The sequence below is a fragment of the Pelophylax lessonae genome, assembly GCF_965119305.1.
Source record: "Pelophylax lessonae genome assembly, chromosome: 5".
Lineage (NCBI taxonomy): Eukaryota > Metazoa > Chordata > Amphibia > Anura > Ranidae > Pelophylax > Pelophylax lessonae.
This window is the reverse complement of record NC_138772.1, coordinates 317,663,847-317,686,700: the sequence shown is the minus strand read 5'-3', so window position 1 is coordinate 317,686,700 and position 22,854 is coordinate 317,663,847. Positions and strand designations below refer to the sequence as shown.

Sequence of the window (22,854 nt, the reverse complement as noted above, 5' to 3'; positions counted from 1 at the left end):
TGTATCACCTAAAATACCTTGCTGATCCTGCCAGTTTCTGCCCTCCCCTCTGTAAACTGACCACGTTATACCATGACTGCTGAGCCCTGACACCGTGGTCAGTGTACGTACCTTCGTCATCCACTGCTTTGTTCTCCTCTGTGCTCCTCTCCCCCCTCCCTCCGTCTGTCTGCTCCTGTGTCAGTGCCCGTCCCCTCCCCTCTTGCTGCTATTATAACTTTGTTTTTTCTATAAAATCCTCTCTGTTCTCTGATTACAAGTGCCCCTGTCTCTGTGTTTTAGAAAAAAATGCCTTATTTACCGTTCTCAGAGCGGCTCCCGGCAATCACCTGACTGGCCGACTCTAGCTCTCCTCTCCTCCTCTCGCCCCGCCTGACATCAGCAAGGCAATATCGGCCCGCCCCCTGCATCTGTCAGACGGGGAGAGGAGAGAACTGGTCTCGTGATCATCAGGAATCCCTCTGCAATATCATACAGGTGGCATTTTATTTTATAAAACACAGAGACAGGAGAACTTGTAATCAGAGAACAGAGAGGATTGTGTAAAGTAGTTCAAGTGGGTTAACAACCACTTTAATTGAATTGTAAAACATTTTTTCACTCCCGAAAGAAATAAATAAATACAAACCCACTGCATTTTTCCTTTAAATATGGAGTTTCGAACCATGGTATACTCAAAACAAAAAAAGAAAGTTTGGCTGGGGTTTCATGTTTAGCAATGCAAGGGGCAATTTATGGAAGATATCTGTAGTGTGTGTACACATGTAAAGATCCATACCCTATGCCAGTAGCATAATTATAAAACAGTGAATGTCCAAACATTCACTGCAGATAAACCTTCCATGTGAAGGTGTTTTAATATACAGTGAATGATTCACCACCAGTGAATGTTTAGTGAATGACACATTTACTGTTTTAAAAGTGACTATTTTAGAAGCAAGTCTGATTTGTTATGCAGCCAAACATAATCACTTGAAACTGAATAACACATTTAAGAAACAAGCAACATGTATGTTTCTCCTTGCTGTGTTCATATAATAAGGACAAAAGAATATTATTTATTTTTGATGGACCAACTGAAAATGCACTAGGAACCAAATAAATAGCAGTGCTCAACTCTGCTCTTAAGCCACCTTAACAGATAGTTATATGTTTTCTTAGGGTCCTTTCGCATGATGCGGATCCCCGCTGAGCAGGTGGATGGCAGCTATGTCTCCGCTCTGCGTGTGGAGACAGAGCTGTCAAATCCCCGCTGTCCTCTATGGGGGAATCTGATGAGAACGGACCACCTGTCCGTTCTCATCTGATCCCATTCGATCCCATCCGCTGGACGGATGGAAAATAGGGGTTCCATCCATCCAGATATCATGGACAGGATCAGATCGGATAGGATGTCTCCGCTGACATCCGCTGCCCCATAGGGATGCATTGAGGATCCGATGAGGTCCGCCTAAAAAACTGACAGGCGGATCTGATTGAATCGTTTGCGTGAAAGGACCCTTACAATGATACTAACTAATGCATCTGTCCCCCACCTAGTAGTAGATGAAGATGAGTGAATTGTTCTGCCAGGTTCATAGTAAATTGTAAATTGCTATGCTGTTACAGAAGTTCTTTAGGCTTTATCTATTCATCCTGATGCAAATAAATGTAAAAAAAAAAAGACACATAGGGGTTGATTTACTAAAGGCAAATAGACTGTGCACTTTCCAAAGAGCAGTTTTACTCTGCAAGAGCAGTTGCTCCAGAGCTTAGTAAACAAGGTAAAGCTTGATTTTGCAAAGAGTACCCAATCATGTACAAGGAAAATAAAAAATCAGCATTTTTGCTTGCACACAATTGAATGATGGAGGTCAGCACAGCTTCTGCTCCTTTACTAAGCTCTGGAGCAACTGCTCTTGCAGGGAGAAACTGTGCTTTTCAAAGTGCACAGTCTATTTGCCTATAGTAAATCAACCTCTCTCTGTTTTATTTTAAAAAATGTATAAACAAAAACCATATCGGTGCCCTGATAATGGGTTCAGATGGGTGAATGAATCCTCCAAGTTTGAGGTGATTTGCCTATTCATTGTAATTTCTCTTCCACCAAGGGTTTAGGTTTGGGTAAGAATGCTTCCCCTCTGCTTCTAAACCCTTTACTTCAGGGTTTACAGCCACAAAATGAAAAAAACATGTAACAGCAATAATTCCTACTGATAATATATATAAATAATATTATTAACAAAAGTAGTAACAGAACTAGAGATCCAGTTGCCGCATGGAATCTCTTCGAGATTCAGGAACAGTTAATATTACTGAACATGTTTTTTTACTGCAGAGTAGATATTAATCAGGGCAATTGTATATTTTGATTATTTTCTCCCTTCACCTTTCCCAGGTAAATTAGTTAATGGAAACCCAGCAACGGTAATAATGAGAGTGGTTTGGGAAAAATAGGTTGGGAGGAGTATATTTTTCTTATATACTATTGTAGTGAACAAACTGTTAATGGTCCTTGAGGGCCCGAGCTGAGCACTTCCGGAGTAAAGGACAGAGCAAAATGAATACACAATTTTGAAAACCTGAAGCATCTCATTACACTTTTTTATTCAGCAAACATTTCAGTAGGAAGATCTGAAGCCTAACAAAGCCAAAGCTTTTACACCTTAAAGATTACGTTGGTCCAGTCGAAGGTATCATCAAGCCCAGAGAAAATAGGCTTCTCCAGCACAATGACTACTAAGGAATCTGCACTACACGTGACTTACTGCATATGGCTATGATTCATCCCTTTTATTAGGCAGATCTCAAACTACTTGTATTATTGACAAAAGACCACCCAGACATGGAAACACTGATACATGTCCAGGCTGAGAGGGTGTAACAGTATGATATCTAATGTCAAACACATTTATAAAGCACAAATGTGTAAGTAGTGTGTTTCATAGAAGAGAGCCAAGACTGGGCATGTAGTACAAGTATGAATGTTGTAAGATTTTACAGAACTATATAACAACCCTAAACCAATGTATTTAAACTGGCACTATGAACATATTCCTGCTTTCCTTCTACAGGTAAGAACACTTCGGCATGGCAGACCCTAGTAAGTACTTAGTGAGACTCGGGAACTTATGACATCAGTTTAACATAACACATGAAAAAAAGAATTGAAGCTAGGCCAGCAATGCCAAGACCCGCGCCAGAGGTGAAATGGCACTCATTCAGCTAGTAAATGCTCCAGTCATGTCATGGAAGGTCACAGCACCAGAATCACTCCAATGTCTCACAGTAGAAGCCACACAGCAGTGTTTCTGTAAAACAAAATGCAATACTTTATTTTTTTTAGTCCAGTGGTTAACTCTGCTACTTTCCTTCAGTTCATTATTTTTATTACTAAGGGTTATGGGTCTCTGAAAACCTTATTATTAGTTGCCTTGAGGGTAGATTAGTAAGAATGGTGGTACTTCCAAAACACAAAAAACGTATTTAATATTGCAGCTCAAAGACCAATGATGTGCTGCAATTAACCTCAAATCAGCTTCTAGCAGCTAGTTAGATTTAAAGACGCTGAGGGCTGGATGGTTGCTATATTTTACAGGGGAACACAATTTTTTCGATTAGTTACAAAATAATTTAGGATATATATATATATATATATATATATATATATATACACTGCTCAAAAAATGAAAGGAACACTTTTTAATTAAAGTATAGCATCAAGTCAATAAAGCTCCTGAGATATTGATCTGGTCAGTTAAGTAGCAGAGGGAGTTGTTAAACAGTTTCAGCTTCTTTGGTGTTAATGAACTTTACAACAGGTGCACTAGCTGAGCAACAATGAGACAACCCCCAAAAAAGGAATGGTTTTACAGATGGAGGCCACTGACATTTTTTTTTCCTACTCATCTTTTCTGACTGTTGTTCACTAGTTTTGCATTTGGCTAGAGTCAGTGTCACTACTGGTAGCATGAGGTGATACCTGGACCCTATAGCAATTGCACAGGCCGTCCAACTCCTCCAGGATGGCACATCAATACGTGCCATTGCCAGAAGGTTTGCTGTGTCTCAAAAGCATAGAGGAGATTCCAGAAAACAGACAGTTACTGTAAGAGAGCTAGATAGGGCCGTAGAAGGTCCTTAACCAATCAGCAGGACCGGTATCTGATCCTTTGTGCAAGGAGGAACAGGATGAGCACTGCCAGAGCCCTACAAAATGACCTACAGCAGGACACTGGTGTGAATGTCTCTGACCAAACAATGAGAAATAGAGTTCATGAGGGTGGCTTGAGGGCTAGATGTCCTCTAGTGTGCCCTGTGCTCACTGCCTGGCACCGTGGAGCTCGATTGGCAGTTGCCATTGAACACCAGATTTGGCAAGTCCATCACTGGTGACCTGTGCTTTTCACAGATGAGAGCAGGGTCACCCTAAGCACATGTGACAGACGTGAAAGGGTCTGGAGAAGCAATGGAGAACGTTATGCTGCCTGTAAAATCGTTCAGCATGACCAATTTGGAGGTGGGTCAGTGATGGTCTGGGGAGGCATATCCATGGAGGGATGCACAGACCTCTACAGGCTAGACAATGGCACCCTGACTGCTATTAGGTATCAGGACATGGGACATTAGTATCAGGACAGTTTCGGTCCATCCGCTGCCGCCGCCGCCGCCGCCAGGTTGCACCTCAGTCTGTTCAGGAGCTCAGTGATGCCCTGGTCCAAGTCTTGGAGGAAATACCTCAGGACACCATCCGTCGTCTCATTAGGAGCATGCCCCGACGTTGTCAGGCATGCATACAAGCACGCTGGCGCCATACAAACTACTGAGTATCATGTTGACTTGCTGCAATGAAATTTCAGCAAAATGGACTAGCCTGCTGCATCATTTCACTTTGATTTTTGGGGTGTTTTAGAATTCAGCCCTATGTAGGTTGATCATTTTCATTTCCATCAAATGACGTGGCATCCTTCCATTCCTTACTCATTACCGGGTCCATATCAGTATAGATATCCAGCATGATATTTTTCCCCATTGAGATCTGATGAATTTTCAAAGTGTTCCTTTAATTATTTTGAGCAGTGTGTGTGTGTGTGTGTGTGTGTGTGTGTGTGTGTGTGTGTGTGTGTGTATGTGTGTGTGTGTATATATATATATATATATATATATATCGTAATTATATATTATTACAGCATGATAATAATGAAGTACTTTGTTCAGTCAATGTTGACAGACCAATTTTAACACTATTAACTGGTGAAAAGTCTCAGAACGGGTTTCATCTATAACAATAGAAAAGTTAGAAGACAAAACCACAAAACACGCATGTTCAGTTAGTAAACCTTCCTATCGTTTTCAGCCATAGAAGCTGCCATCTTGGCCTCCATTTTAATCTTCAACTGCCATGATGCTGCACATGTGTTCAGTTATGACACCAAACATTGGATAGTTTGACAGTTTGGTTGAGAGCACAACCAATGTGACAGTTACATTCTTGGAACGTTAAATCCAAGAAAAAAAAAAATTAAGCGTTCTAATGGACTGACATAATATGCTAGCAGAAGTTAATTTTAGCAATGTGATCAGCTGCATAATAAATGTATCTAAACCTAAAGTGCATAAAATAAAGGATGCTAGTAACAATTACAAATCTATGTTAGGGTTAGAATTGAGTGCAGACATTTCCTTTCGATGTCCCGCAGATTAGTGGCCAGTGTGATTTGTCAACTTCCTCCAACTGTTTTAAATTATTCCACTAGCATTTATTTGGGGCCTGTTCACATCATGTGCATTTGAAAGTGCTCAAAAAGACATTCCAGATGTGATGAGAATAAAAATCAATGTTTCTTAATGACTGTAGTTCACACCATTGCATTGTGGTTAAATGCGTTTGAAAAAAGTAGAGCGGGCTGCATTTTTTGGAAATACTTTTTTTTTTGAAAGACACAAAGCTGTGTAAATGCAATGCATGTGAACACAACTCATTAAATGGTTCCTTACATACAACATTAAAAAAGGCATGAAAAAGAACAAGTGGCAATGCATGCAAACGCATGTGAATTCGTTTATCAGGTGGACCCGATTGGACCCTCCAGTCTCCTCTATGGAGCAGCGAGTGTCTGTTGACACCAGCCGACATCCGATCCAACTGTGTCTGCTAAAACAGACAAATGGGGATCTGTTCATGGCTGATCAGATGGTCCATTTACATCTGATCGCCCATAGAGGAGAGCAGGCTGTGTCTGCACTGCATAAGCAGAGCAGACACGGAACAGCCATTCCCCTACTCAGCCCCTAATGGCTCCAAAAATGCCATGTTTTTGGGAATTCCATTTTTTTTCTTTTTCTGAAAGAAAATGTCTGCATTACTGGTAAGCATTTTATGCAAATCATTCTTCATTTCTGGGTGCTAGTAGAATCATTGTGGGATTTTTATCTGCATACACATGTACAGGCATTTGCACAGCATACATGTGTGCACTATATAAACCATACTCATGTTTTTTTAGAAGGAACTCATGCAGCACTACCCTCAAAGGGTCCGCTTGATTAACTAATTATTTCCCAAAACCGTTAAGAGGCTCCCATTCCCACAGACTCCCTTCTTTCACTGCAGCTCCATTGAACAGTCTAAGGGATGTATTTTGTAAGACCCCGTTCACACAGGGGCGACCCGACTTGCTGGGGCGACCTGTGAAGTCGCGGTGCACGCTTCATATAATTGAAGTCAATGCAGTCGCCTCCAGGTCGCCCCAAAGTAGTACAGGACCCTTTTTCTAAGTCGGAGCGACTTGTGTCGCTCCTATTAGAACGGGTCCTGTGCTAATCGATGGCAGGCGACCCACCGCGACTTGTCAGGTGACCAAGTCGCCTGACAAGTCGCGCTAGTGTGAATGGGGACTAAAGTTAATTGCTTGAAGAATTTTAACAGGAGAGGGATACGGGATACTCCAAATCCTTTAACTGCAGTTAACAGGTGGGCACTCTTCTCTCAGTACAAGTAGCACAGTCCATCTCTCACAACTGGCATGAGATAGTTTGCAGAACAGTCTATTAGCTCCTGGTTGGGGACCCTGAGGTAGTTTTCAGAATAGTTAAGGTCTCACAGCTGGGGACTATGAGATAGTTAACAGGACACTCTATTGGCTCATGCACAGAACCATGAGGTTGTTTGCAGAGAAGTTAAAGTCTTTAATCACAAATCCTAGAGCAGATCTATAGCCTCAATCCCTTGGCAGGGAAATCCCGCACCCAGTCCAAAGGTGCCTCAGATGCAAGTGAGAAAAGACAGTCTGCTACCGGCTTCAGCCTATTTACCACCCTCCCAGACCACCTTCTGGGCACACCTCCCCAGAGATTCGCCAGGGCGTAGTTAATATATTCAGACCAGTCGTTTGAATTTCCCATCCTAAACTCTAGACGTTTCTCCCATAGGCAGGGGGAACTAATCAAACTCCCAGCCTGTGAAACCAAAAGCCCAAAGCACAATGATCACTGCTCTTCTAATTACAGGGCAAGCCAAAAACAAAACTTATCTTGCATCATACACTAAGAGGGTGCTACACCAAGAAGATCCAGCGTTAATACATAAGTATTGTGTACATGGATCCTAACCAAGTATATTTCAGTTTATCTCCTTGTCAGGCAGGGTGTCTATAAGTTGACACCATGCTGACATAGGGAGCTGGGTATTCCCAGGCTTTGTAATAAAATATACTAAGTTAGCCAATAACAGGTTTTACTTATATACTAACTTTCCTGATAATATATAAGGCTTTCAGGTACATTACTTTTCTCTTAGTATCTGTGGCTGATTTACATTATGGCCAGACAAGTGATTATCTTGACAAGGATCAATATTCACTCCAACAAATGAAAGTAAGAATGAAACTTCTTTAATTTGATTTGCAAAAGTTTGCCTGAGTGTGGGAACTAGACCAGAATAGGTGGGAGGCATAGCCAGGGAGGTACATTTTGTATGACTCAGTCAATTGGCCTCATGGTTGCAATCGGGGCAGCTGTAAAGGATGTAAAAGCTACTTTTGCCTAGGATGATGCAAAAAGAGTATCCATTTTTGGCAGTGATTCTGGTATTGAGACATGCGGGTAACTACAACTACTCAGAAGGACTGTAGGCACTGCCAGAATGCCACAGCTCATTGTTATACCATATCATTCAATACAACAGCATCTTTTCAGCCCCTTTCTGGACAGTGGGATGCCATTCTAGGCTTGAACTGTGTACATCCAGACAAATAACCAATATTTTTCAGATACCTTGACTCACATCAAGCTTGCCATATGATCCCCTGCTTGTGCTGGACCGGTATCTCACCTGGCAAGGAAAATAACTAGGAAAGCCAGTCGGGTAGGCTGACCTAAATGAATGTAATTTAAGAGCAGCAATTACTGTTGTGGGGATCACATGTCACCTGTTGGCACAAGCTGGGAAATGTCTTATTCCCCACATAGAGCACACTCTGTTCTTCAGGAATTAAAAATTCCTTCTGACAGATTACAAAAATGGAAATCGTATGACTCTTTAGGTCAAACCTTAGAAACCCTAAGTGTCACATACTAATCAACAGCTGAGTTAAAAAAAGTTGTTCAAGTTATTTGTCACTGACCAATAATATTTCAATTTATGACACTGGCAACAAGTATATTATTTTATCCCTGGGCGAAACTAAGACATGACTTAGTTTTATCAATCATTTTTAACTGTTCAAATAAAAAATATAAGGTGAAAGGGCTAATTTCTCGGGATGTTTAAAAGTTTTTTTTTTTTTTTTTGTTTTTTGATACCTTTGCTCAGAGGAGTGGAAATATAATTTTAGTAAAGTCCCATTTTATGTTGTAAACACAAGTTTTCTAGTCTGGCCTAAATCAAACACCTCCTAGGATATTCTAAAAAGTACCAAAATGGGACCAAAACATTTATGACAATAGGTTAAGATTATAAACACTGGAGAAAGCAGCTTTCTTTCATGTTATTTCCCACACTGGTTGAAATCTGATTAGTAGCTTCAGACACCCTCATGTATCTCTCTTAAATTTTTAAGTTAGCCCAGTTTGTATTAGAATACAGACAGTAACACTCACAGGAGACGTTTGTTAAACATGTTCTATATGACACAGCAAGACTGTGCAATTTCAACAAACCTGCTTATTACAGCCTGGAATATGTCACTGCTCAACAGGTGTCTCAGACACAGTGCAGCTTTGCGTTTTTCTCTGAAATGGAAAGAAAGAATGAATAGTAACTTTTATTGCCTACTTGCGAGTAACATATATAAAGGAAATAAAGCCATTAAACACACTGGTAAGAAATTAAGACTGTTGGCACTTCAAATGACAGCTATGTATTAGAGGTCTACGGTTACTTTGTGTTTCATTATAACAATATTATGACATTAACGTTGAAATTAAAACATGATAATGAATTCTGAGCTTGTTCATTTTCTTCTGTATTTTTTCATGGGGTATGCATGGTAGAATACTGTACATGAATTTAGCTATTAAACTAAAAATTATTCTTGCAACATTATGTTATATGCAACATAAAAGAAAATATCACAGATAATTGTTTTTTAATTGAAAAATAAGACATTGGGGTTGTTTTACCAAATACGTGGTTCCAGGATCCATACACCATCCTATTGAACTCTGTACTGCAGTGTCGGAAGTTGCAATTTGCATATGCCTATTGATTTGCTGCTCCTTCTCCCCTTACTGCTCAGGCTGCATGAATGCGTGCTTGCTACGCTCTGCATGAGCTGCTACTCATCTGTGTCTTTATGCGCTTCAACTCATCTTCAAACTTTTAGTAACCACCATTACCTTCTTTCTAATATCTACCAAGGGGTTTGCACTCTCGTGGACTGGAGGATTTTCTTCGGCTTTATTTTACACCGCGGACATTGTCCCGCATATTCACAAGCCATTTTTTGTAACCATTGAGTTGCTGAGGTGCCCTCTCACAACTTTTTCATATTGCTGCTAGTCCCTTGGTATGAATAGAAAAATGTTTGAGAGCCCGGGTTGTTTTAATGTTACCTTCCTGAAAACGTTGTCTTCTATTCATGGTATGGTGAAGGTTTTAATTTGCTTTTTGATAACGAATTGAACTCTTCGATAAAATACTTTTGATTTCTATACGCCGCAGTGAGTTTCTATATGGAGCCCCTTTTCTTACGTAAGCTCTGCTTTTGAGCATTGGTAATTTTTTCCTGCATATTGTTTTACAAAATCAGTATAGACTGTTTAGCAAGCTTAGTAAAATAGGGTGAAGCTGTGTTCACATTGAATTTTCCATGTGCAAGGGAAATTTAAATAAAGATAAAAATTATGTAAAAAGTAAAAAAGTATTTACTAAACTAAGTGAACATTCACTTTGCACAGTTTATATTTACTTAGCTAAGTGAGCAGTCTCTATAGCTTTAGTAAAATGAACCTACTAAATGGTATTTTTTTTTAATTTAATGCACCTTTTATGTAGTCATGTTTTCAATCAGTTATACTTGGTAAAAAATATTCAGAACTTACCAACATGGTTGAATTCTGGCTGACGGTAAAGTGCAATTTGGAATCTGATAACCATGGATGTTTTAATGTTTCAGTAGCGCTCATTCTCCAGCTAGAGTTAAAACAACAATTTGTGAAAGAGAAAAAGGGCATAATCAAATATAATGAAAACATATATCACAAAAATGGTTCCTCTTTGTCTTTGTATCTATGTATGTATGAATCTATCTATCTATCTATCTATCTATCTATCTATCTATCTATCTATCTATCTATCTATCTATCTATCTATCTATCTATCTATCTATCTATCTATCTATCTATCTATCTATCTATCTATCTATCTATCTATCTATCTATCTATCTATCTATCTATCTATCTATCTATCTATCTATCTATCTATCTCTTGTTGGTCAATTAAACTGCACTCTAATTAAATATTGGAGTGAAGTTATTCAGCAAATTGTATATGGCTATTTTAATCAACACAATAAGTACAAAAAATCTACCATGAAATGGTAATGAAAATTAAATATAATGAAAAGCATTGAAACCGAATTGCTGTTTCTGGCCACAGAAAAAAAAGCTCATCACTATTTATGAATAACAGACATTCTGATCCTTCCACTTTATATAAATAATGCTTTGTGTTGAGTTAGGCATGCCCTTAAAGATGGCTATGACACACCTCAACTCCTGAAAATGTTGATCGTGCTGCATTTTTTTCAACATTTGTAGTGATTATTGGAGTTGGTGGCTGTTATAAACACCCCCAGCATAGTCAATGAAATCAATAATAACCCCGAGCATTAGTATTATTGACCACAATAAAAACTCTCAGGAATGATGCCAATGACAGTGCTGTCCACCACACTCTGTGCTCAATAGAGATGATATTTAATGCCCCCATTGATTGTCAGTGACAGTGGTTTTGTGGTCAGTGCAGTGGCAGTGAAATTTATCCCCCCACCACCCTGCATTTGGGGTCAGTTCAGTGTCAGCGAAATTTTACTCCACCTTACCATTACAATGCTTCTGTTTCACTCTCTCTCGTCCTAGCAAGGTAGTGTTGGGAAGAAATCACTAATCCTGACAGTATTGTCTATTAAGTGCTGGGTGCTGAAATGCAGGGAGCACATCAGAACCTGCCACCCCACTAATAATCTGCAAAGCGGTTTTCTACTGTTGGGTATGTATCACCTTGTCTGACAGTACTGTCTTTATTTCAATGTCAAGCAGTGGCGGCTGGTGCTCAAAATTTTTTTTTGGGGGGGGGGGGGGGCGCAAACAGAAAAAGGTAATAGGCATTGCTTTGCGGAAAAAAACGCTGTAAAAAATTGCGTGACTTTGAGGTCGCAAAAGTGTGAAAGTGGCCTTCAGTATTAAAGGTATAGTGTGCCCCCTTTCAATGCAGAGAGACCAGCGTGCCCCCTTTCAATGAAGAGAGACCAGAGTGCCCCCTTTCAATACAGAGTGACCAGCGTGCCCCCTTTCAATGCACAGTGACCAGCGTGCCCCCTTTTAATGCACAGTGACCAGCGGGCCCCTTTTAATGCACAGTGACCAGCGTGCCCCCTTTCAATGCAGTGACAAGCGTACATGCCCCCTTCAATGCAGTGACCAGCGTACATGCCCCCTTCAATGCAGTGACCAGCGTACATGCCCCCTTCAATGCAGAGATCAGCATGCGTGCCCCCTTCAATGCAGTGACCAGCATACATTCCCCCAATGCAGAGACCAGCATACATGCCCCCTTCAATGCAGTGACCAGCATACATTCCCCCAATGCAGAGATCAGCGTGCGTGCCCCCTTCAATGCAGTGACCACTGTCAAGTGATGAAATGCAGACAGCAATTCAGCACCCAATATCCCACTGCCACTTTGCAAAGTTCACAGGTGCCCCAACAAGTGGCTGCCCAGGCAAGGACGCATCAGGTCACACACAGAGAACCTGCAGGGCTCCAGGGCATCATTTTAAAAGCTGCTTTAAAAAATAGTACACAACTAAACCAAAATACTAGTAGAAGTTCAGAAATCTGCTATATTAAAATGTAATACACATACACACTTTTCATTTGCATTAAACAATTTGGAGGATTATATGCCTTACCATTTTTCCTTGATGAGTAATTTACTGATGAAATCTTTTGCAATTTCTGAAATATTTTGAAATTCGTCACCTTCAAAATCAAATTGTGCAGCCAAAATGTTGTTCAGAGTTTCATTGTCATCTTCCCCTAAAAATGGTGAAAGCCCACTCAACCTATGGTTCAAAAACAAAAATATTTTTAAATAACTTTTGGTTATAAACAATAAAATATTCAGAAAAATGTACAAAAACTGTGCTAATAGATCTTAGTTACACATGCGGCTTTCCTTTGAAAAGTGATCTGCAGTGGATCACTTTTTTCAGGCATTTGACAGGTGACTTGGAAGCAATATGTCCCCTTCTCCCTGCCTGTGTTAACAATAAAAGCCTGAAGCAACACCTGCATTACTTGTGGTTTTAGCTCAGCCCTGTGTGCTTGAATGGGTCACGCCACCAGAGCAAGATAACTGCTTAACTGGATTTAAGACTTTTTTATCACTTACTTAACCACTTGAGAGCCTTAAAGGGGTTGTAAACCCTTGTTTAAAAAAAAATAAAAATAAAATAACAAACTTGCCTATACTTACCTGCTCTGTGAAATAGTTTTGCACAGAGCAGCCCCGATCCTCTTCTTCTGGGGTGCCCCACCGCCACTCCAGGCCACTCCTCTTCATCGGGTACCCCCACAGAAAGCTACTTTACCTTGGGGCACCCGTGCATGCTCCCTCTAGAGTCCATTGACACAGACAGCGGGACTCAGTCCCACCCCCTGTCCCTGTGTCACTGAATTTGATTGACAGCAGTGGAAGCCAATGGCTCCAACTGCTATCAATCTATCCAATGAGGAGAGAGACAGCAGCTGGAGCCGCTGCACTTGTGCACATTGCTGGATCAGATCAGGCACAGGTAAGAAGAAGGAGGAATCTGGGGGGGGCTGCAGAGAATGCATTAAGGTGAAAAACCTTGAGCCTTTACAACTACTTTAAACATAGGGGATATGCCAGAAAAAAAAAACCCAGCAAAGTTTCTGGGGTGTCTCTCCTACTTTTAGCTCTTCTAATCCTCTCCCATCTCTCTTCCTTCCTACCCATTCTTTTCTTAGGTCTAAATTGATGGCTGACTTTTTTTTTTTAACCATCTTTTTTATTTTGTTTTACTTTTTTCTCAGGGTCGAATAAACAAAAATGTGCATTTTGTCATTTTCAAAAAGCTTTGCCATGATTTGTGCCAGAAACATCATCTTAGTGTCATTTAAGTGAGACAAATTAACCCTGGTTTACATTAGAACATGGTTCAGGAAACCCATGATTCGTGCACGTTTCCTGCACACTGTTCAAAACACAATACCCTTGCGATCTGCAACAGGTCTTAGTGCAATGTTAACGACACCTCAAATGCAGGTCGCAAATGCAGTGTGTTTGCCTGCAAAAGTACCATGCATTCCAATTGCAGTGCATTTACAAATGTAGTGCATGCAATGCGGTGCAATTTGAGTCTAATCAAAATCAATGGGCTCAAATCGGACAGCACTGCATCACATGCAAATTGCACAGGAATGCAGTGCGAATCCCTGTGAGATTCATCGGTGATTCATAGTGTGAACCTAGCCTTATAGAGTAAAATGTATACTTTTATTTACAGTAAAACATTCTCTTTTTTTAATAAACACTGGCCAAATTTAAAAAAAAAAAGAAATTTGTCTATCAATGAAATAGAAGAGAAAACAATTTTTGTAGAAGAGAATTTTTGGAATACAAAAGAGAGCCAAGTTTGTCCCTAAAAAGCAATGTACTGTATGTATTATTTTGTCATCTTATCACTGAATAAATAGGGCTATATTTGAAATGAAAAAAAAATGACCCGGTCCATAATCTGCATAAAGATATAAGAGCTGAAGACCGGAAGGTTTTACCCCCCTTAATGACCAGGCCATTTTCTTGCGATATGGCACTGCGTTATTTTAACTGAAAATTGTGCAGCCATGCAAAGCTGTACCCAAACAAAATAAAGGTCTTTTTTTTCTCACAAATAGAGCTTTCTTTTGGGGGTATTTGATCACCTGTGCGATTTTTATTTTTTGTGCTATAAACAAAAAAAGAGCGACAATTCTGGAAAAAAGCTATATTTCTTATTTTCTGCTATAAAACATTCCCAATTTAAAAAAATCAAAAAACAATTTTTTTCATTATTTTAGGCCAATATCTATTCTGCTACATATTTTTGGTACAAAAAACCCAATAGGTGTATATTTAAAGGTTTGACCAAAGGTTACCGCGTCTACAAACTAGGGGAAAGATTTATGTCATTTTTATTTATTTATTTATTTTTACTAGTAATGGCGGCGATCAGCGATATTTAGCGGGACTGCGACACTGAGATGGACAGATCAGACACCTAACTGACACTTTTTAGACTTTTGGGGGGGGGGGACCAGTGACATTACTACAGTAATCAGTGCTAAAAATATGCACTGTTACTGTAATAATGCCATTGGCAGGGAAGGGGTTAACCCTGTGGGTTATCAAGGAGTTAAATGTGAGCCTAGGGGAATGATTCTAACTGTGGGGGCGTGACTTCTGAAATGACCATGTGATCCTATATAGAAGAACCGTTCTTCTCTCTCAGCGGGGAACGTTCGCGGGTGTCAGGCAGCAATCGGAGCCACCTGACCCGTGCATCGCCTTCCCCGCTGCCGGCTGGGGGCGGGAGTGTGCGGCCAGCAGCGCGCGCTCGCCCCTCTAGCTCCCTGCTCGTGACCGACGTAGACCTACGTCGGTTTACCTGAGGGAGCCACACTCCCTCAGGTAGTTCTGGCTCCATGGGGACCGGCTGATTGGCTCCCCCTCTAGTCGGCACGCACGTGCCCCTACTAACTGCTGCAAAAAATGACATACATGTATGCCGCTTCACGTAACACAGCCGACCTGCCGCAGTATAACTACGGCGGCTCCTCGGCAAGTGGTTAATAAAGTATTCTGTATTCTGTAATGTTTTATTTTGCTCATAGCTTCACTTTACCCAAAATAATAGAAATATAATATGTCTATCCTCACCATAATTACATTGCACTGTGCACTTTATTTAAACTAACAGACTGAATTTGTGAGGAATGCATCCCACAGGGTGCACAGAGGGCCACATTAAATGTGATTGCAATCACTTTTTTTAATGGATGATAAATAGTTCTACCTCTTTGTCTCTCTACCCTGCTGTATAAAAAGATAAAAATATTTATTTTTCATTTGCCCTTGCTGTTTCAGCTATAGCACTCGCGTTTTCCCTTTCAAATATCAGCACAAAAGCTAGTTCAGCAAAAGAGTCCGCATAGACAGGAAACCAAGAATAAATCTAAAAAAGAAATTGATAAAGAATATTTCACACAAAACAGACGTATGCTCTTGGCCAACTCACAGCATGTAGGCAATGACTCCCACACTCCACATGTCTGTGGGAAAGGAGACAAAATCATAGTTCACAACTTCAGGGGCAAGGAACTCTGGAGTACCAAAGTGCACTTTCAATTTTTCCCTTGGCTTGTACCTAGGACATGAATAAAAAGAGAGATAAAGTATCATTTCAAAGAGACGAAAAAGCATAAAAGATCCCCACAGACTGGATTCTGGCAATACCGTAGTGACATGCTGCACCATTCCTTCCAGTATACTCCACAGGAAGAATAAAGTCTGACACAGAACATAACCAGCCATTATACATACAATGAGTAATATCTAGAATGGAATAAACTGGCATGTAATCTTACAAAGAAATGCCTAGGAGGTTTTTCCACATAAATCAAATCTGAGGAGTTTCTGTAAATAATATGACAGTCTGTATGCTTTATTGTAAATGTTGTCACCGCTTATATATTAAGAACCCAACAAATAGTCTTAGCTTCTTAAAGCCATTCTTCACTGCCTTTTCTTTTTGTGTTTTGAACCTCATAGAACACTTATCGTAGGTTTTTAGAGCAGACCTTATGGGGGTTTTACCTGGTACCAGAAGCCCCCCACATATCAAAAATGGTCTGCACACCTTTCTAGTGTCCCTTGAAAAAGACTACCCTATCTATAAAATGAAAACAAAAAAAAAAAAGTTTAAAAAATGTATTTTTTGGGGGGGTTTACAACCTCTTTAACCACTTAAGCCCCAGAAGATTTTACCCCCCATTCCGACCAGGGGGTTTTTAGCGATTTTTTACTGCGTGACTTTAACGGACAATTGCGCGGACGTGCGACGCTGTACCTAAACAAATTTCACGTCCTTTTTTTCCCACAAAAGCTTTCTTTTGGTGGTATTTGATCACCTGTGCGATTTTTTGATCATGCGATATAAACAAAAAAAGAGCGTAAATTTTGCAAAAATAACAATATTTTTCACATTTTTTTTATATGAAATTCCCCAAAAATATAATGTAAAAATCTAAATTTTTTAACATTTTCAGCCAATTTGTTTTATGCTACATATGTTTGGTAAAAAAAATTGCAAAAAGCGTATTTTGATTGGTTTGCGCAAAAGTTATCGCGTTTACTAACAAAGGGAAAGATTTTTGTCATTTTTGGTGGTTTTTTTTTAACGAGTAATGGCGGCGATCTGCGATTTTTTTTTGCGGGACTGCGACATTGCGGCCGACAGATCGGAACCTTGACTGACATTTTTGACACTTTTGGGGTTACCAGTGACATTACTGCAGTAATCAGTGCTAAAAATATGCACTGTTACTGTAAAAATGACACTGGCAGGGAAGGGGTTAACTGTATTGGACAGGGAGGGGTTAAGTGTGTCCTAGGGGCATGTTTCTAACTGTAGTGGGACAGGTCTCCTATTGTAAAAACAGAGATCAACGGTTCTACATAGTAGAACCGTCTGATCTCCATTTTTACACAGGGGAGAATGACAGGCGGCTTGTTTACATAAGCCGCCCGCCTTTCTCCCGCTCTACCGGCGATCGTAGTGTGACCGGCGGACATCGGGTCCGCCGGTCACGCGCGCGGATTCCTCAGTGAACGAGCCTCAGCGGGCGCGCGCTCGCCCGCTATTGGCTCACAAACCAGTCAAAGGCTAGTGACGTATATATACGTCACTTTGCCTGGCCGGCGCTGACCGCCGCAGTATATCTACTTGCGGCGATCGGCAAGCGGTTAAAATGATATGTTATTAACTCACCTAGAAATTTGTTTCAAGCTATAATAGATATGTGGAAGTTGCATGATCACGCTCTGGCCAGCTTTGACAAAATATGCTCTAAACTATTCTAACTCTATACAGTTGGTTATTTTTAAATCAAATGACTTTTTTGCAAAAAAAAAAAAAATCCTCTGTATTTAGCTCTTTGGTTTGATTATGGTACTTTACAACTGCTGATGTATATATACTGAATTTGTGCCATTCCCTATGTTGATTATTTAACAAATTGTGCTGGGATATGTGTATATAACATGATATGCAGTGATTTCTTCATGTTTACCTTATTTTTTTACCCAGTTTATACTTGTGAGAAGTAATTGGCGTGCACTCACAATTATTTCCCTTTTTTATGCCTTGAGCACCAGCACTGGAACTACTTGAAACATATACCCAATTTACTAAAATGAGGAATAGAAACCCACAGTTACATCTTGGTCCCATCTGATTAGTTTGCTGGAAAGAGGAAATCAGAAGACTGAGACTTAAGTCTTGTATAAATGTGAATGACAGAGTGACCTGCAGGATGAATAAGTGAGTCTCATTGTTTGGGGTTGTGCTGGGAGACTGTAGTGCACTGCATGGCTAAACAGCAAAAACACAGATGTATTTTGGTATATAACACGCTGTTTATCACACAGCACCATTCTGCTTATAGTGAGGCTTCACGGGCACCTTAGCCTCAAAGAGCAAACTGCTTGGGAGTAGAAGTTGGTGTGCTTTCCTACTTTCCGATTAATAATGGATGGAAGATTCTCTGTTTATCTGTTGTCTCTTATCCATAGACTGCAAAACCTTATGAGGGGAACAACCCAGATAGCAACCAATTGAGCTGCATTTTTAACCACTTCTGGACGGAGCCCATTTCTGACACATGTTATTTACAAGTTAAAATCTGTATTTTTTAGCTAGAAAATTACTTAGAACCCCCAAACATTATATATATATATATATATATATATATATATATATATATATATATATATATATATTTTTTTTTTTAGCAAAGACTCTTGGAGAATAAAATGGCGGTCATTGCAATATTATTTGTCACGCGGTATTTGCGCATCGGTCATTCAAACGTCATTTTTAAAAAAACAAATACATTTCACTGCATTTAAAAAACGAAACAGTAAAGTTAGCCCGTTTTTTTTGTATATTGTGAAAGATGATGTCACGCTGAGTAAATAGATACCTAACATGTTACGGTTTAAAATTGCACACACCCGCAGAATGGTGACAAACTACGGTCAATAAAAATCTCCATAGGCGAAGCTTTAAAAAATTTTAACGGTTACCAGTTTAGAGTTACAGAGTAGCTCTTTTTTTAATTATTGCTCTCGCTCTGGCGATTGCGGTGATACCTCACATGTGTAGTTTGAACATCGCTTTAATTTGCAGGCATGACTTCCGTATGCGTTTTCTTTCGTGTGCGAGCTCACAGCGACAGGGGCGCTTGAAAAAAAATGTTCCTGTTTATTTTATTTAATTTTTTAATTTTAGCACAGTTTTAAATAATAAATCAAATCTGATCACTTTTATTGCTGTCCCAAGCAATGTAAACATCCCTTGTGACAGTAATAGGCAGTGACAGGTACTCTTTATGGCGGGTCTAAAAGATCCAAGACCCCGCCACTGCACTTCAATATATTCAAAATGCTGAAATTGGCATTTTTGAATAGTGACAGTTTTTAAATTCGGCACCTTTAGCCGCCGAGTAACCCAGACGTGACGTCATCACGTCGATTCCAGGTTACTACATTGGAGACCTGATCAAAGCCGAATTCGGCTTTGATTGGGACTCCAACCAGGTGGCGGATTTCCCACCGGGAGACCCGGGCAGAGCCGCGGAAGGCGGCGGGGGTGGTGGCATCCCCTACTGCTCGTCGGGGTAATGGCCGAGTGGCTACCGAGCTGCATCGGCTGTTATCACCTGAAAGCCGACTACCGGCTCTAAAAAATGGTAGTGGGATGATGCCTCTAGCGGCAGGCATTTTCCTGGTGCAACCAATTCTCCTAGCCGATGTAGAGCTAGGTCGATTTGTGGGAAGTGGTTAAAATTGACATTCTAGTTAAGTTAAAACACAGCACTGTTAAATATCATCCAAAAGCTAGTTCCAAACTGCAATGAGGCCACGTGCGTGGCCCTGCATTGACGCGTTTCATTAGACTCCAATTACATTCTCAAAAGACTGGAGTTGCCCACTTACAGCTAGTGAAAACCCAAAATTCAGTATCTCAGAAAATTTGAATATTACATATGACCAATAAAAAAAAGAAAAATTGAATACAGGAATGTTGGTTTACTGAAAAGTATGTCCATGTACAGAATAGTATGCACTCAATACTTGGTTGGGGCTCCTTTTGCCTGAATTACTGCATCAATGCGGAGTAGTTATGAAAGCCCAGCTTGCATTGATAACGGCCTTCAGCTCGTCTGCATTGTTGTATCTGGTACAACAATGCAGGACACTCTGATATTACTTATTGGACTGCCAAAATTCAGTATCTCAGTATGCAAGTACAACAGGGAAAGAAGGTAAAGAATTTGGCTGCCACTGAAGAAATGTCAGGACAGTAACTGCATATTAGTATGCACACAGTTTCTTCCAGTGGGGGGTGGGTTGGGTTTACATAGTTTTTTGCTATGAGTGTAGAGGGCTTTTGGTGTGACAATTTTATTAAAACATTTAATGATGTCATAGCCCTGTAGTTAAGAGGACATCATCACATCAGCAAGCCTTAGATAAAAGTATTCATAAGAGAACATGAAATAAACTTAATGGACACAAATAATACCCAAACAGTTTTCTGTTTAATTTAATGGGTTCTTAGAATTATTATATTAATAAAGTGCAACTATCTTGGGCTCTTAATTTCAGAATGACATCATTTGCACATACATATTATTTGTTGTAGCTGATATGTGAATCTAGCAGCTTTCCTTTAATGATTACAGATCATTCTGTAGAAATACATTAGCTTTATTTTAAATTATTCTTTTCTGTACCTTCAATATTATGCTAAGACAGTTGTCCAAGCAATAAAAGTTTACCTTCTAGCCAGGCCAAAATCAATAATTTTGATCTGATAATCTGCTCGGCTCACACACATAATATTCTCTGGCTGAAAAAAAATAAGAATAAAATCAGCATCCATCCTAGAAACATAAATACAGCATGCATAGGAATGTTGTAAATCAGCTCATCTTACATGTGCAGCAAGTATTTATTTACAAAATGGAGTCCAGATAACAAAAGTAGAACCAGTCAGATTTAGGTTTTATTGTAGATTTGACTATGAATACTAAGATTTAAAACTAATAAGATTTAAAATTGGGAAGAATAGACTACCCCCGATAGTGCTCAGTGCTTAAATATGCTTTTGTACATTGCTAGCCTATTTATACATTTTTTGTCTTTTTGAAAATTTATATTTGTAGAAGAATGCATGCCGGGTCCAGTGGCACCATCAAGAGGATTACTAAAGTACTAAAGATAAAATGTGGCACACTAATGTTTTTTTTTTTTTATTTTTTGTTAAGCTGTTTTTATTTCAGCTGGGTACACTTCAAATATGCAGAATAAAATACAATATTAACTGTACTCTGCCATATTGCTATAGTTTTGTTCCCCTTTGTTATAAGATGAGCTTGTTAGTACAATTGCCCCAAGCTACATTACCTTAAGGTCTAAATGTATAATGTACATTTGATGCATGTACTGAATTCCTTCACAGATCTGCTTTATAAATAATATTGTATCCACTTCAGAAAGATTGCAATTTTCATCAATAATCCTGTCAAACAGTTCACCACCATCCACACTGTTGAGAAAAGAAAACAGTATTTCATATAAATGTTTTTTAAAGGAAGTAGAGGGAATAAAATCGTTATTATAAAACAGAGTATGCTGTTGATAAAAAGCATACAGTATTGTCATATATCAGTGGCCTCCAAACTGCGGCCCGGGGGCTGGATGTGGCCTTTTGCTTTACTTTATCCGGCCCTTGGGGAACTACTTTCCCACTGATATGGGACACTATTCTGCCAACTGACATTTACAATAGGGCACCATTTCTCTCATTAACACCAGCAATGGGGCACTATTCCTCCCAATGATACCAATGATGGGGTACTATTCAGTGTTGGGGTAGTTACTCAAAAAATGTTACTAGTTACTAGTTACTTCTGTAAATTGTAACGAGATTACTTTACTAGTTACTGCCTTTGAAAAGTAACTTCACTACTTATTACTTTACTTTCCTCTTTCTTAATTGACCGTGTAGAAGAAGATACATGACACTCTTTCTGCATAGAGTTTTTTGTATAAACACAGGCTTTGGGAAACATGAGAACAAAACCTGAAAAAACAGAATAAAACATAAAGTGCAACAAAAAGTCATAAACTTCATCCCTCTCTATTCCTCGAAATAACGATTGTATCGCACGGCTTCGGTAACGCAGGAGAGCGAGGTCCTAGTAAAGTAGTGTAGTTACCTCCTATAGCCTAGTAAAGTAGTGTAGTTACCAATATTAGTATTGTAACTAGTTACGTTACTTTGTTACCAAAAAAAGTAATGTAGTTACTGTAATCCGTTACTTTGTAACTAGTTACCCCCAACACTGGTACTATTCCTCCACCTAATACCAAATGTGGTGATGTTTACTCTCACTGATGCCTGGAAAAAATCTCCACTCCCGCTGGCCACAGTCTGGCCCTCCTAGAGTTTAAAGACAACAAACCGGACCTTTGTGTAGAAAGTATGGAGACCCCTTTCATATAGGAACCCAGGAACAGCCCAAGAAGGTTTGTTCTGAACTATTATTCATCATGGCAGTAACACAACTTTAGTACAGGAGGGCTTTGTATAGCAAATTAATAGTATACATTAACAAAGCATCTGCTCATCAGAGCCATTAACTAAACTCAGGTCAGGTCCTGACTAACATGGTACTCCAATGGGTTTCAAAATACAAACAGGTAGCCCTTGTACTTTTTTTTAGAGTTCTGTCAGCAGTTAACCTTTTCGCACAGCATCAGTCAGGTCACATATATGACCACTTCAGCTCCAGAAGATTTA

The 22,854-nt window shown here is 39.7% G+C and overlaps 1 protein-coding gene across 1 annotated transcript in view; it reads right to left on the bottom strand.

The window, feature by feature from the left end:
- Positions 1-2,282: 2,282 nt before the first annotated feature.
- The window catches only part of MYLK4 (myosin light chain kinase family member 4), a 116,881-nt gene continuing 96,309 nt past the window's right edge, over positions 2,283-22,854 (bottom strand). Inside the window, exons 8-14 of the mRNA XM_082258762.1 lie at positions 21,456-21,597; positions 20,828-20,898; positions 16,003-16,131; positions 12,613-12,765; positions 10,522-10,612; positions 9,139-9,210; positions 2,283-3,290 (exon numbers count right to left, since the gene is read on the bottom strand). Coding sequence (XP_082114888.1) covers positions 9,163-9,210; positions 10,522-10,612; positions 12,613-12,765; positions 16,003-16,131; positions 20,828-20,898; positions 21,456-21,597 — 634 coding nt within the window. The 3' untranslated portion in view covers positions 2,283-3,290; positions 9,139-9,162. The remainder of the gene's footprint in view (positions 3,291-9,138; positions 9,211-10,521; positions 10,613-12,612; positions 12,766-16,002; positions 16,132-20,827; positions 20,899-21,455; positions 21,598-22,854) is intronic.